This window comes from Alosa alosa, chromosome 22, assembly GCF_017589495.1.
Source record: "Alosa alosa isolate M-15738 ecotype Scorff River chromosome 22, AALO_Geno_1.1, whole genome shotgun sequence".
Classification (NCBI taxonomy): domain Eukaryota; kingdom Metazoa; phylum Chordata; class Actinopteri; order Clupeiformes; family Clupeidae; genus Alosa; species Alosa alosa.
In genome coordinates, this window is record NC_063210.1 from 29,657,550 (window position 1) to 29,671,473 (window position 13,924).

A 13,924-nucleotide genomic window follows, 5' to 3' on the forward strand; every position below is an offset into this window, starting at 1 on the left:
GCTTACACACTGGAAAAAGGGCTTAGGGGCCAATATCGTCCTCCAGAGGATGGAGCACAAAAGAAAAAAAAGTGGTACGTTTCAGTGCCAGTATATAAGTGATTTGTAAGTGATTTGTTTGAACTCTGTGATCTTGTAGTGTAATCTATCCTTGTTTCCACAGCTAAACTTGTTCAAAGTGAGGACCTTTTAAATTTCATCCACATGGCTGAAGCAGCACTGCCGCAGGCCATAGATGACCTCACTCTTAACCCAGGCAGCTCTGCCTGCCTGGCCAAAGTGGCAGGACTGCTAGTGGGAGCTATGGTGGCCACAACAGGACACAGAAAATGTGTGTTCCTGGGAATGACGACAGATGACATAATGAATGCCCAGCCTTATAAAAAGTCCTTCACAATCAGAGTGAGTATAAGTGCTTTATAATGTCTGCTTCTCATACTCCTATTCATACACAAGTGGCAGAGGCTCAAGGACACCTCAATGGGGTCAGGCAGAGCAGGACTCAAACCTGCAACTGTATAAATATATATACTGTTTTGATCCCTTGAGGGAAATTTGGTCTATTTATTTATCCCAATCCATGAATCAGTGAAACATACAGCACACAGTGAGGTGAAGCACACACTAATCCCAGTGCAGTGAGCTGCCTGCAACAACAGTGGTGCTCGGGGAGCAGTGAGGGGTTAGGTGCCTTGCTCAAGGGCACTTCAGCCGTGCCCACTTCAACCCTCCGCTGGCCCCAACAACAACTGCAATTGTTCCATGGGCACTGTCCCCGTCATTAACAGATGATTAGATTTTTATCTAAAGATGCTTTAGATAAAAAGGTCTTCTAAATGTAAATGTTTTACGTTCTCAGGTAACTGAGCATAAGACTCTCGAGGCATTTGGCCCAGCAATGGTGTCAGTGTCCAAATACCTGATGGACCGCCTTAGGGCCTTTGTGTGCTTGAGGTCAACCCTACCTGGTTTTGATAAAGCACCGAAGGTCCTGTTTTTTACAAGAAATGGCCAGGAAATGGATAAGATAGGGGTCTATGTGAAAAAGGTTTGGAGGGAGTTTGGGCTTCCAGGGGCACCAAACCTCGGTGATATCCGAACAGCGATCTCAACATGGGTATGTTACCTTTATCAATAGTGGCTATTCTGTAATAACAGCATGAGCATACATATTCCATGATATACATACATACATACATACATACATATATACATACATACATACATACCTGTTACCATTGGTAAAAATGTTCTCTTACTCTCCTACAGGCAGACAAAGCTCTCTCACTCAAAGACAAGACTAACTTAAACAAAGCAATGTGCCATGATCCTAAAACGGCATCAAAATATTATGTTGTTGGTCCTGAGCCAACGCCAAAAGATGCAAGGAAAATACGCCTTGACATCTTAAAGGCTTTAATGGATACTGTAAAGCCCCGCCAGAAAAAACAAGGTATGTCTATTAGAGTGTAAATAGATACTGTTCCTAACCCTAACCCATTTCTTTCAAAACAACTTTTTAATTGTGCATTTTGCAATAATAGTTGGCAAAACAGCAGAGCAGGGACAGGCACAACCGGAGGATACAGATGAGGAACTTGTGAGGAGGACTGGTAATGGAGAGGAGGATGTCGAAGAAATGCTAACTGAGGGTCAGGGAGGGAAGGACATGGGTGAGGGTTCCATGGAGGGTGAGGGAGAGGACATGGGTGAGGGTTCCATGGAGGGTGAGGGAGAGGACATGGGTGAGGATTGTACAGATAAGGGAAAGGAGGACATGGGTGAGGTTTCCATGGAGGGGGAGGGAGAGGACATGGGTGAGGATTTTCCAGATAAGGGAAAGGAGGACATGGACAAGGTTCTCATGGAGGGTGAGGGGGAGAAGGACATAGGCCAGGGGAAGGATATAGAGTCGGGGTCTTGGACTTTGTCATTGTCAGATTCGGGATCCCAGTCTGGGTCTGCTTCTCACTCAGACTCGGGATCCCAGTCTGGGTCTGCTTCTCAATCAGACTCGGGATCCCAGTCTGGGTCTGACTCGGGATCCCAGTCTGGGTCTGACTCGGGATCCCAGTCTGGGTCTGACTTGGGATCCCAGTCTGGGTCTGACGCTCACTCAGACTCGGGATCCCAGTCTGGGTCTGACTCTCATTCAGACTCAGGATCCCAGTCTGAGTCTGACTGACTCCTAGGGATTAACTACTGCTAGCCTTTGCACATACTTAATAATGTTAAAAATGTTAATGCTTAATAATGTTAAAAAATAGCAAGGGTTTACTGCTGGCCAATGCTTAGCCTTTGCTCATACTTTTTAGTTAATACTCATACTTTCAGTTTACGCATGCTTAATAATGTTAAATATTTTAATGCTTAATAATGTTAAAAATTGCAAAATAGCAAGAGTTTCTCTGCCTGTGCTATGTTAAATTATGTAAATATAAATAAAATACATTTAAAACACTACTGTTTCAATCTTTAAAACATTAACCCTGGTTCTCACTCTTAACACTTTTAACATATAGCCATGAGGCTTGTTGCTTTTGCGGGACAAACACATCTCCACAAAATCGAAATCGACTTCCAGGATTTCACCCTTAAGCACCACTCCACTGACTTCCTGAATTTGGACTTCCAACTTTTTGACATGGATCCAGGCAGGGACCCCTCTACTGAATATATGCAGCGAAATGAGCACGCAAAGCCAGGTAGGTAGCCAAGTGATATTCCGGAACTTGGACTTCAACTTCCAACTTTTTGACATGGATCCAGGCAGGGACCCACTACTGAAGGTATTCAGGTTCATTCCTGGAAATTGGATGTTTTGTTGGAATTTGTAGGTTGCCTATAGGGTTAATTCCTGAAAATTGATGTTTTGTTGGAATTTGTACGATGCCCATAGCGTTAATTCCTGGAAATGTATGGGTTTTTTAGGTGTGTTTGTCCACCAGAAAACCAAAAAAAGTACCATGGCTATAAGTTCTGGGGTTTGTTGAATTTGTTGAACCAAGTTGAATTCCTGGATGTTGATTTTGCTTTTGTGCTTTTTTTGGAAGCAAAAGTTGATCATTAACATGATTGGCTGTTGCATGATGATGTCATTAGAATCATAAGTATAAATACTGATGTTCTCACATTTGAGGTACATTTACAGTTTCCAAAATGATGACATCAGAGTCTGAGGATGGTCAGAGGCAACAGCAGAAAGGACTGAAGTGCAAGGAATTGGATACTGTAAGTAGAATACCTGGAAGTTGATTTCATTTGTGGAAATGTGTTTGAGCACCATAGGCAATGACTGGATCTGTGCTCCAAGCCTCAGCGGGTATGCTTCAGTCAGCTGTGGTAAAGTCAGTGGTGTGGTGCTTAAGAGTGAGGACCAGGGTGAAATCCTGGGAGTTGATGTTGCTATTGTGGATGTAATAGTTGTGGATTTTATCATGGTTTTTCATACAGCTGGGATTCAGGAAGTGGATGTATGTTTCAATGTGTTGGTGTTGCTATATTGGAAGTAATGCAGTATTTGTGGAAATTGATTTGTCCTTCTACAGAAAGTAATATAGCATTTGTGTAAATGCATTATGTCGAATATTGTACGTTGTTGTATAGGCCAATAGCACAATCAAAGAAGAAATAAACTTGGAGTGTTTTGAAAGCAGCGAGGATCTGGAAGGTCTCACGGTCTCAAAGGTTGGTCCATCTTACAATCAGGCTCTATTCCTGGTTGTGCAAGTATAATTCTTGGGTGATTGAATAGACAATTCCACAAAACAACAGTCAGTTCAAATGATGAGCATTTTTGGACAGGTCAACAACACACATAATAATGATTTGGAAAATGAAGTGGGCCTCACCTTCTCACAGCTTGTTCTAACTTCATGGCAGCCAAAACCAACATTGACTGAGGTGAGTGGAATTCCTGTATGTTGTTTCTTTTGAGTTTACCGTTTCTTCTAATGTGTTATGCTTACAATTAATATGTGTTAATGGATAGAAGCTGCAAACAACATTCAAGGAAATACAAGAGGATGACATGGAGGTCAGTGTCCAATTCTGGTAAAACCTTAGGAGGCAGACAAGAATGAATAGTAAAATTCCTGCAAATGGATAATTTTCCTTTCACTGAGAAATGCAATGTGTTATGCTTCCAAATCCAATTAAATCATGTACAGAAGATGTTACAATCCACTGTGGATGGTGATCAGAGGAGTACAGACATGCAAATCATGTTGGGGCCCACTGAGATTGACCATGAAGAGGTGCTGGATGACAGTCTCATGTCCCTAAAACAGCACGACAACCTCAGGAAATCAGAAGTGGTGAGTAGAATTCCTAAAAGTGGTATAATATCAAGAATTCAATATTTGTTCATTCCAAAAATAAACTCTATTCCTTAGGCTATTGATACCATCCAAGCTCCCCATTACATGAAAAGAAAGGACAAACAGAAACATACAGTCCATACCAAAAAGCTGAAGAAGTCTGCTGGGAACAAAACAAATCAGAAGGGTCAAAAAATCAGAACAAAAGAGAGCAAGAATTTGGACCCTATGAAGGCAAAGCCAAAGAATGTGGCAGAAGATAAGAAAGCAAAAAAGAAAAAGCACCATTCTAAAAAACAACTACTTCCTGAAACAATATGCACTCATGTAAGTAGATATGGAGTAATGAATGAAATTAGTAATTAAACTGTTAATAGACAAAAAGCATTACACTTTTACATTTTAATGTCCTCAGGGTGAACGAAGGAAACTCAAATTCACACCAGAATTTCTAGCAATGCTCAGACTTGTCTTTCAACATGATATCCAGAAAAAATGCATCAGGAAGAAGAAAATACAACACATTCTAAGGAGAAACCCAGAATTCTTACGGATATGTAAGAAAATGGAACTATCCATTGAAAATGTTCGGAACCGAATTCGCATGATGATTAAAAAAGAATAATGTTTCTATTCGTCAACAGTACTTCATTAAAAAGCATTGCTAGTTACAACAGATGTTTTGTTTTTATTGGGATGACTTTCATGGGGCAATGGGAGTCCACGGCACAGGGGTTTGCTTCAGTCAGGTGCAATAAGCTCAGTGGAGGGGTGGTTTATTCTGAGAACAGGAGTTAATTCCTGGAAATTGATGTATGGCTCAAGTGAGCAGGGTGTCTAAATAAAAGAAATGGAGCCTGGAAAACCCTACACAGACTTCATTACAGACTTTAGCAGACTGGTTTAGAAATAATGTAGGCTAATAGCCAGAAATATGCCTGCCCTGCCCTAATAAAGAAATATTTGGTTAACTGCGAGTGAATCCCGTTTGCAGCCGTAGAGACGCAGGACAAATTAAACATTCTGAGTTTTGAGTAGGTACAACCGGGACGATTGAAACGGGGACGAATGAAACATTCCGGTTTTCTCCGAGTGCAACGATGATAGACAGTCATCATTTGGACAAAACATGGAGCATATTAACCTCCGTTGCTCAGCCAAATGCCTTCCTGTTACGTCCTGGTATCACGGAGTTACAAGCGATAAACGATTTTTGATGGTCACAAGTTTACTTCATTAGCGGTTTATTTTTTTGGATTATTAAAGAGTGTTTTTCATTTAAAGGTTTGACTTCGTGCTTATTCAGTAGAGCATTTAGTGCTCTCCCCAATCCCAGACGTTCACATTGCATGTTTGTTTGTAATGGATGCAACCCATGAGATAGGCTATCGTTTGACAATGAGTTGTTAACAGAACCAAGACATATAGCCCAGCAGCAATCTAGGGACTGATCGTTATTTATTGAAGGGGCCACCGGAGGAATTTTGAGTGCTTCAGTTGGAAGTTGCATGACCCTCTCTTGCCTGCTAGAAATTGTTCAATGACCCTCCGACAGAATTGTTAAAAAAAGACATGACCCTCCCCTGCCAATTGTCTTCGCCCAGCGCCACAGCCACACACTTTGTGATAACGTTCTTAAATCAATCTTTCCGTGTGAGCTTGCATGCTACCAGTCCTTCCTTTTCAAATGTGTTTAGCCTGTTTGCACAATTTCACAAATAATCATATGTGATTAATAGTATGACAAATAATCCCTGTGCACGGGGACCGAAACAATGCATGCCAACTCCGTGTTTATCACGTATTTTAACTTTCCCCGCTGTCTTGCCGTTTTAATGTTTTCCCGTAGAATATCCCATATTTTAATACTCTCATAACAGCCCTGCCATCGGGCCTGTCTGTGTTGCCCTGTTGCTACCCCTTGCCCTTCCAACGAAACAGATGTCTTCAAATCATCGTTTTCCTCGCTTGAAGGCGAACTTAGAGTGATGTTAACCTATTTAAGTTTAACGGAGCGATTGTCGTGAGAGCACGATTCATTGGCGCTTGCATGTTCGGCCTTATGTCTACGTGCGCACCTGAGGCTACTCAGCTGCAAGAGAAATAATTTCCCCTGTTTGTATGTTCACTGCAAGTTGGCCTACCATAACTTACCAACTCTGCACTGTAGACTGGCATTTTTCTGTGAAATAAGCAAATGTATTTGTTCAACTTTATGAAGCAGAATTACGCATAGGGTACTTGGAACATAATACATTTGACAAAGGACAGATGAATGTTGCTAGTGACAAAATATTAACTTTCAGTGTTTTACGATGTCTTTGTCATGGGGAAGTGTTTTTCCCCATGCATTTATTCTAGGTTACTGTCAGTGACTGCGTGAGAGAAAGCGGGTTCTGTGTTTCGTTCATGTCAGTGACTGACGAGAGAAGGGGTCTGTGTTGTGTTGCGTTGCGTTAATTTATTTTCATTGGGCATACCGTGCGTGCCGTCCACAGCTCTTCAGTTCTGACAAAGCCAAAATTACTCGTTTTGAAACAATGAGTGCAGGAAGCGCGTTTGTATGGTTATATTGCTTGACGGGGGGGGTCCCAAGCAGCTTTCAGCCATAAGGCTACTTTGAGAACATTTCAATTCACCCGACACTAATATTCAAAATGTTGAAAAGTATTTCGCATAGCCTATAAAGCAGTTTAATTAAATGGAATGTTAGTTGTAAACAAGCGAGCTACTTGGTGAGGCTTGGCCTCACAGATGCTTCGTGCCTTAGATGGCAGGAAAAATCTTCACGATAGGCCTATTAACTAACCACCCGATTCACGCGTTGGCTGGGGAAGGGGGCCATCAGACAATTGTGCCCAGTTAATCTGGCCCTTCCCCCCCAAAAATCACACCTTCCCACCTCTGACAGCTTAAAAGAAGTCAAGAGGACTCCTTACTCACAGACCTATCACAAACCTGCGGTTTTGAAATCCTATGCAGCTACAGGAGCTTCCAATCGCGAGGAAGCAATTTTGCATTGTAGGCATGACTAACATGCAATACCGCCGCCAACAACAACCAAAACTAGGCTAATCATGGTCAACATGTAAATTAAATGCAACATTATTGTGAATCAAATTGAAATGTTCTCTTTTGCAAGCGTAGGCATAGTAACAGAATAATTTAATAATGTTACAAAGATACTACATCAATCCATTATGTTTCATTGGGCTACTAGGCTATTTGTTTTGCCTTGATTCATTTAGGCTAGGCCTTTTTATTCAGGGGCCGTATTCACAAAGTATTTTAAAGGAGAATTCCGGTGTGATATTGACCTAAAGTGTATCGAAACATGATACCGAGTGTGAACGTATGTCTCATAGCCCATCTCGGCTTGTCCCCTGCACTCCAAAATCTGGCCGATGCTACCAACATCTTTTTCAATAGTGGTGCCCGGCATCGGGCTAGCCATGCAAATAAATCACTGTTTTACACCCATTTACGAGGGCTCAATGTATCTCCACACTTCATTGGTAGACTTCGAGGGCCCTGACATTTAAAGCGAGACATTGAGAACTTTGAAAAAGCACTGGTAGTTTACTTACAAGGCGATTTATACAGACAGTATATTCCACGAGTTTAAGCGTTTGCAGCCATCTTGAATTTAGTCCGCGATAAATTAGAGCAGTAAGAATGAACAGGTATGATAAAGGGATCAGATTCCAAAATAATTCAGTGGAAATGCATGGATTCCAGTTTCTTCCAGTAGCAGCAACTGGAATCCATGCATTTCCACCGAATTATTTTTGGAATCTGATCCCTTATCATACCTGTTCATTCTTACTGCTCGATTTATCGTGACTAAATTCAAGATGGCTGCAAACGCTTAAACTTTCGTGGAAGATACTGTCTGTATAAATCGCCTTGTAAGTAAACTACCAGTGCTTTTTCAAAGTTCTCAATGTCTCGTTTTAAATGAAGTGTGGAGATACATTGAGCCTCGTAAATGGGTGTAAAACAGTGATTTATTTGCGGCTAGCCCGATGCGAGAAGCACCACTACTGAAAAAGTTGTTGGTCGATCGCTAACTAGCCAGATTTTGGAGTGCAGGGGACAAGTCGAGATGGGCTATGAGACACACGCTCACACCTCGGTATCATGTTTCAATACACTTTAGGTCAATATCACACCGGAATTCTCCTTTAAGGCTAAAAGTAGCTCCTAACTGGCGAATTTAGGAGCAACTCCTAAAAATAATGGGCGTGTCACTCCTAACTTTAGGACAAAAAGTAATTCACGAAGCATTTTAGACCTAAAAGTAGCACCTAAGTCTGGGACAGCTTAAGTCGAGAGGACTCCTAACTCACTAAGACCTATTCATAAACAGCTTTTTTGTGGCATTTTACGTTGCGATGTTTTGAAATAGCCTATGTAACAGGAGCTTCAATCATAAGTGAACAATTTTGCATTCATAAAGGGATGAAATAACGCCACCAACAACAACCAAAACTACTCATTGTTAACATGTAAATGAAATGTAACGTTTCATTGTGAATCAAATTAAAATGTTCTCCTCTTTGCAAACTTAGCCTAGGGATATGGTGACAGATTAATTTAATAATGTTGCAAAGGTAGGCTACTGCATCAATCCATAGGCCTATGTTTCATTAGGCTACTAAGCTATTTGTTTTGCCTTACTCTTTATTCATTTAGGCTAGGCCTTTTTATTCAGTTATTAATCATCTTCCGTCCTTCGCGACTACTTGTGTAGCGCAGGCATTCTCGACCTGTCACCTGTCAGTCATCATCGGAAGAGAGGTGTTTGGAATTCCAGCGTTACAATCGTCCAGCCAATCAAGGTGGTCACTTCAGTCAAGCTCGTGCATGAATAATGGCGTCATCCATAGCCACGAAGACTCACTCCTAGTTTAGGAGTTGTCTGAAAGGCTTTGTGAATAACTTTTAAGAGAAAACTCCAATCTAAAATCTTTAAGTGCGATTTAGAGTAGCCTACTCCTAGTAGTAAGATAAAAGCCTTTGTGAATAGCCTACGGCCCCAGTTATTCATCATCTTCCGTCCTTGTGTAGCGCGCGCATTCTGAGACCTGTCACTCATCATCGTAAGGGAGGTGTTTGGAATCATGCCGGCGTTACAATCATCAGCCAATCAAGGTGGTCACGCTTGCCCATTTACCCAAATTAATGGTTGAATATTACTGATGATCATTGTTATTTAAGAACATGCAGTGTCGTAGGGTACCAAAACATCTTGCTTCGTAAAAAGCATCATAACGCACATTCTGGCGGGTCTGTTATTTACTGTAGGCTGCGCAAAAACCACATGCCTTTATTTTGGGCAAGCCTGCATTCATTCATTCATTCAAGCTTTATTTATTCTGGAGGGTCATTGAGGGAAGCCCTCATTTTCAATGAAGCCGAAATTACAGAAGCCGAAGCAAAGCTCCAAAAAACAAGACAACATTCGAGGCCTTCTGTTGAAGAATTTTTTATATAAAGCCTCGCTGACAGTAATCCTCCTGCTGCTGATAGGCCTACCACAGCTGTGGATAGTGTGGAATGTTCAAGTAATAACACAATCCAATGTGTGTCTCAATTGTCCCCCGCTGACCACCTCACACATTTCTCTAGATTTTGCAACGAACTTACATGACACAATGCCATAAAATATGCCAGTTTTAGGACACAGAATAATGTTTGTAATGATACCAGGTAGGCCAGGTATTGTCGAAGGTGCATGGTGAAGTGAAATTCTTACTTTTGAAAACAAACATTTGCCGATATCATCGCCAATCATCAGAATATTGCAACAGATTCTGTGTTCTGGACTGTAGGTAACTTGTTAAGCCAGTGGTTCTCAAACTTTTATTTCATTCCCCACTTTGATTAAGTGGCATGACTGATGATAGTGGAAATAACGTGTTATCCCGAGGCTTTTGCAAGTCAGCATCTTCGACGGTAGTCTATTAAAATATTAAGTAGTCTATTAAAAATATTAAGTAGTCTATTAAATTATAAGCTTTCGATGTCCCAAACGGAGAGCCAAACTTTATTGTTTTTAACAATCTCTATGCTACTCACAAAAATGTAGGCATGGGGACATGATGAAGTAGGCTATCCAACTGTCGTGTGTTAAATTATTGTGATTACGAGCCAGTGGTTTTCAAACATTATGCGTGACTCGGACATCTAACTAAATGCAACAGGCTCATATAAGCCCTCGTGATTAGCAAAATGAGGACCAGTGTTTTGTCAAATTGCAAATAGCTATTCGTTTTAACTATTTTTTAATGATAGTAGCCTATACAAAAAGCACTTCATACTATCTTGATCTTGGAATTTGGGGAGGGAAGTGGCGCGTCTGCAGTCAGCCAAATATGAATGTAATTCTGCGGCATAAAGCAGATGTATTTGCTTATTGTACAGAAAAATAAAAATGACATGTCAAGCAGTCAATTGACTACATTGCAGTCAAGAAGTAGGGCAAATTAATTTCTTAAACCAAAGCGTGGGTCATAGTTGTCTAAGCCTCTATTCGTAGACTGTTAAAAACGGCCGCCAGATAGTATTAAATCGGCAACAACATTGTTTTCTGCAGAAGCCTACCCAAGGCTACAGATTAATTCTGAACAGTTATTTCTCTACTGGCTCAATTATCACACCACTGTTTTGATTTGCGTAGTTGCGTTAACCCCAACACTGACAATAATGTAGACCGCAAATTTCGATTTTCGTGTAGTCAAGCCTTACCCATACCCAAGTTGCCTAAACCGAGGTAATGTTTAATTATGCATGATTTATTTTGTTATTGAATTAAGTAGGCTGGGATTACTCTCGGCAACAATTATGTAAGGGGCTGGCAGGCAGAGCGATGTACAGTGGCAGAGCGACGCGACAGTGGCTGAAAGTGGTACTAAAGCTTCGGCAAGAGCTTCAGCGTAAGAATGCGCGAATGAAGTGGTCATTTGAAAGCGATGCCCACTGTACTCACTAAAACTGTTAAAGTGCCCATATTTTGACTATTTTTCAACAAGTTAAAATAGGTCTATGAGTTCTAGAAAACATGTTTCTGAAGTTGTTTGCTGGAAATAGCTCGTAGGAAACGATTGTTACCTACCTCTATTCCCCTCTGTTTCAGCCCCTTTCCGAGTATGCTGTTTTCTGCTGCTCATTACATATTCATGATCTGCTGCTAATTTGGCCACGCCTGAAGCTTCTGTAGAATCTTTGCCCACGCCCCACTGACTGTTACCACTACTACTACGTTAACTTTTACATGGACATGGCGGCAGTAGTTCAACCATACATGTCTGAACCAGAATCGGATCCTGAAGGAGGGGAGTCTCCTGCAGAACCCGAGACTCAGAGAATTCAGCAAGACGCTTCTGAATGGTTAGTGAAACTTTCAATTTTTTTGAAACTTAGATATTAGTCAGTGTTTAGCCTGTGAAAGCTAACGCTAGGCTAGTCTAGCTATCGATAGCTAACGTTAGTGCCAGGTCAGGCACGATTATGAATTAATTCATTATTTATTAAACTTAATGAATTTGTATTCACACAGTAGTAAACTATATTGTGCTTCTTGTTCACTAAACGTGAAGTTAGAAGTGTCTTCTAAGCACCCCGCTGCTTCAAGCTTCGCTCGGTTGACATTGGCCAAGGTGGTTGGCAGATCCTGCAACCTGCTCTAACTTAAAATAACGTTACATTTGTTCACAGTAAAATTAGGGAAGGCTCCCACGCCATTGCTACAGACCGAGTGTTCCTAAAGTACAGTAGTATTTCTCTGTCATACTGATGAGGCTTGCATGTATGCGCAAGATATGTTGGTGTATACTGGTGTGTTTGCATTGTAAACTTGAGAAAGTCTAGCCTAGTACAACTACTTACTATTCACCCACTTAGGTCAGGCTGAGAAAAAGTACTAGCTAGCTGAAGCACGCTCGTTCAAATGTAATTGTGGGTGCTATTGTTGTGTAAAAAAATATAGGGTTTATTATTTCTTTAGCTTTTCATGCAGGACTCCTTTTGTATGTGTTTGTTTAGGTGCACATGTGGAAATTGTGCAACAATGCCGTCAGAGTCTGAGAACTTATGCTGCCAGGAGGTACCACAGGTAACGTGATCTTTCCTCTATACTTATGTTTGCAATATATGATTGCAGATAAGATGCCACTGCAGATACTTACCTTTATGTTATGCATAATAGGTTACAAGACGACTGCAACAGCTGGAAGAAAGGCCTCCATGTATGATAGACCATCCAGGTTTAGAACCTGTTTGCCTAAATGTGTTCTCACTGCAGAATGCATGCAACATTTACAGGGCTGACTACGGTCCTTTACAGCTACGGGGAATAGAGCAGTGAGTTATCTGTAATAACCTACTTACATTCACTGTTCGTACAACATAATAAAGCAAATATAGTCTGCCGAAGCCTCTTTCAGGTTTTTTTTCTTGAACTTATAGCCAAGTATTTCCTTAGCAAACTGTATATTACACATAAATTCACATGAAGCATTTTACACATGCAATAAACATTTATTTACAACGGTCATTGTACATAAAATACAGTTTTGAAGGATTCACTGATTCAAAATGGTGACATACATTATAAAACCTGTTGACTAGCAATGTTCATTTCTCTCAGTCGTTACAGGTATTTAGCCTACAGAAGTTTTGTGAGCTGGTGCTGGGGCTTCCTTGGTCGAAAAATACGGGTAGTGATCCCCTCGTGTGTCGTACTTCGGATACGACGGGAGTTTCCAGACGCCCAGGGAAGATACGTAGGCTTCAAACTCCCGCCCCTTGATTGAATCTGGAGACGTAGCTGGCGATGACCTCCTCCTTGTCTGGATGCTCATATTCTGAAGACGGGTCCGGCGGGATGTTTAGCTTCAGAATCTCGTCTCCATATGATGATGAAAAAGTTAATCACTAATATAATTTACTACATTATTTAACAACTATTCATATTGACATTATGCATGTGAAATTTTAGTTTCTCAGGTATTTAAGTAAGTTTGTTTGGTTTTATTTATCGTGTTAAGTACTATTGCAATACTTTGCCATGTACAATGTGAATGTTTAAGAAAAAAAAAAAAAAAACAACTTACGGAATGTAGCGTCTGTCTTCACTGGTCTGGCTCTGCACTCTCCCTTCCTGGATTTTGGAAAGCGGAGGTTATTAAGAGGATCCCCTGAAGATGTGGTGGCTTGTCTTGGGACAGTAAAAAGAAAATCAGACATGTAAACAATTTCAAGGAATGGGAAAGTGTTCTCAAAGAATAAACATAGTTTCATTTACCTGCACAGCATTCCCAGATATGGATAGACAACATTTTTGGGTGCAAACCGCAGAATAACGCTATGGAACGCCTCCAAAGAGGACGTCTGGTAGTGTGGACTGAGTTTAGCAATATCCTTTAGGACAGTCTTCTTGGTCAGCTCCTTTTCTAGATGGTAGAACGCAGGAGTTCCTGCAAGACAAAAACATTATATAGTACATATCATATTTATGGTAATGACCATAATTGCAGCTAATAAATATAACCAAACTAGTTGAATGAAACAAACCTGCTGAGAGCCATTTACTCTTGTCCCTT

General features: G+C 41.0%; 1 protein-coding gene across 2 annotated transcripts; it reads left to right on the top strand.

Moving 5' to 3' along the window:
* Positions 1 to 3,909: 3,909 nt before the first annotated feature.
* On the top strand, positions 3,910 to 13,352 carry LOC125287603. Of its 2 annotated transcripts, XR_007192385.1 has the most exons (8): positions 3,910 to 4,036; positions 4,170 to 4,316; positions 4,395 to 4,646; positions 4,735 to 4,905; positions 11,458 to 11,711; positions 12,366 to 12,435; positions 12,529 to 12,683; positions 12,970 to 13,352. XR_007192385.1 is itself a non-coding variant. In XM_048233527.1 (4 exons), exons 1-4 carry the CDS (start codon positions 4,031 to 4,033, stop codon positions 4,942 to 4,944), a joined length of 615 nt encoding a protein of 204 aa, XP_048089484.1. In that variant the 5' UTR covers positions 3,910 to 4,030; the 3' UTR covers positions 4,945 to 4,955. The 2 variants fall into 2 exon arrangements, 1 of the variants encoding a protein (XP_048089484.1); XM_048233527.1 differs by lacking the exons at positions 11,458 to 11,711; positions 12,366 to 12,435; positions 12,529 to 12,683; positions 12,970 to 13,352 and having other exon boundaries at positions 4,735 to 4,955.
* The last annotated feature ends 572 nt before the right edge of the window (positions 13,353 to 13,924 follow it).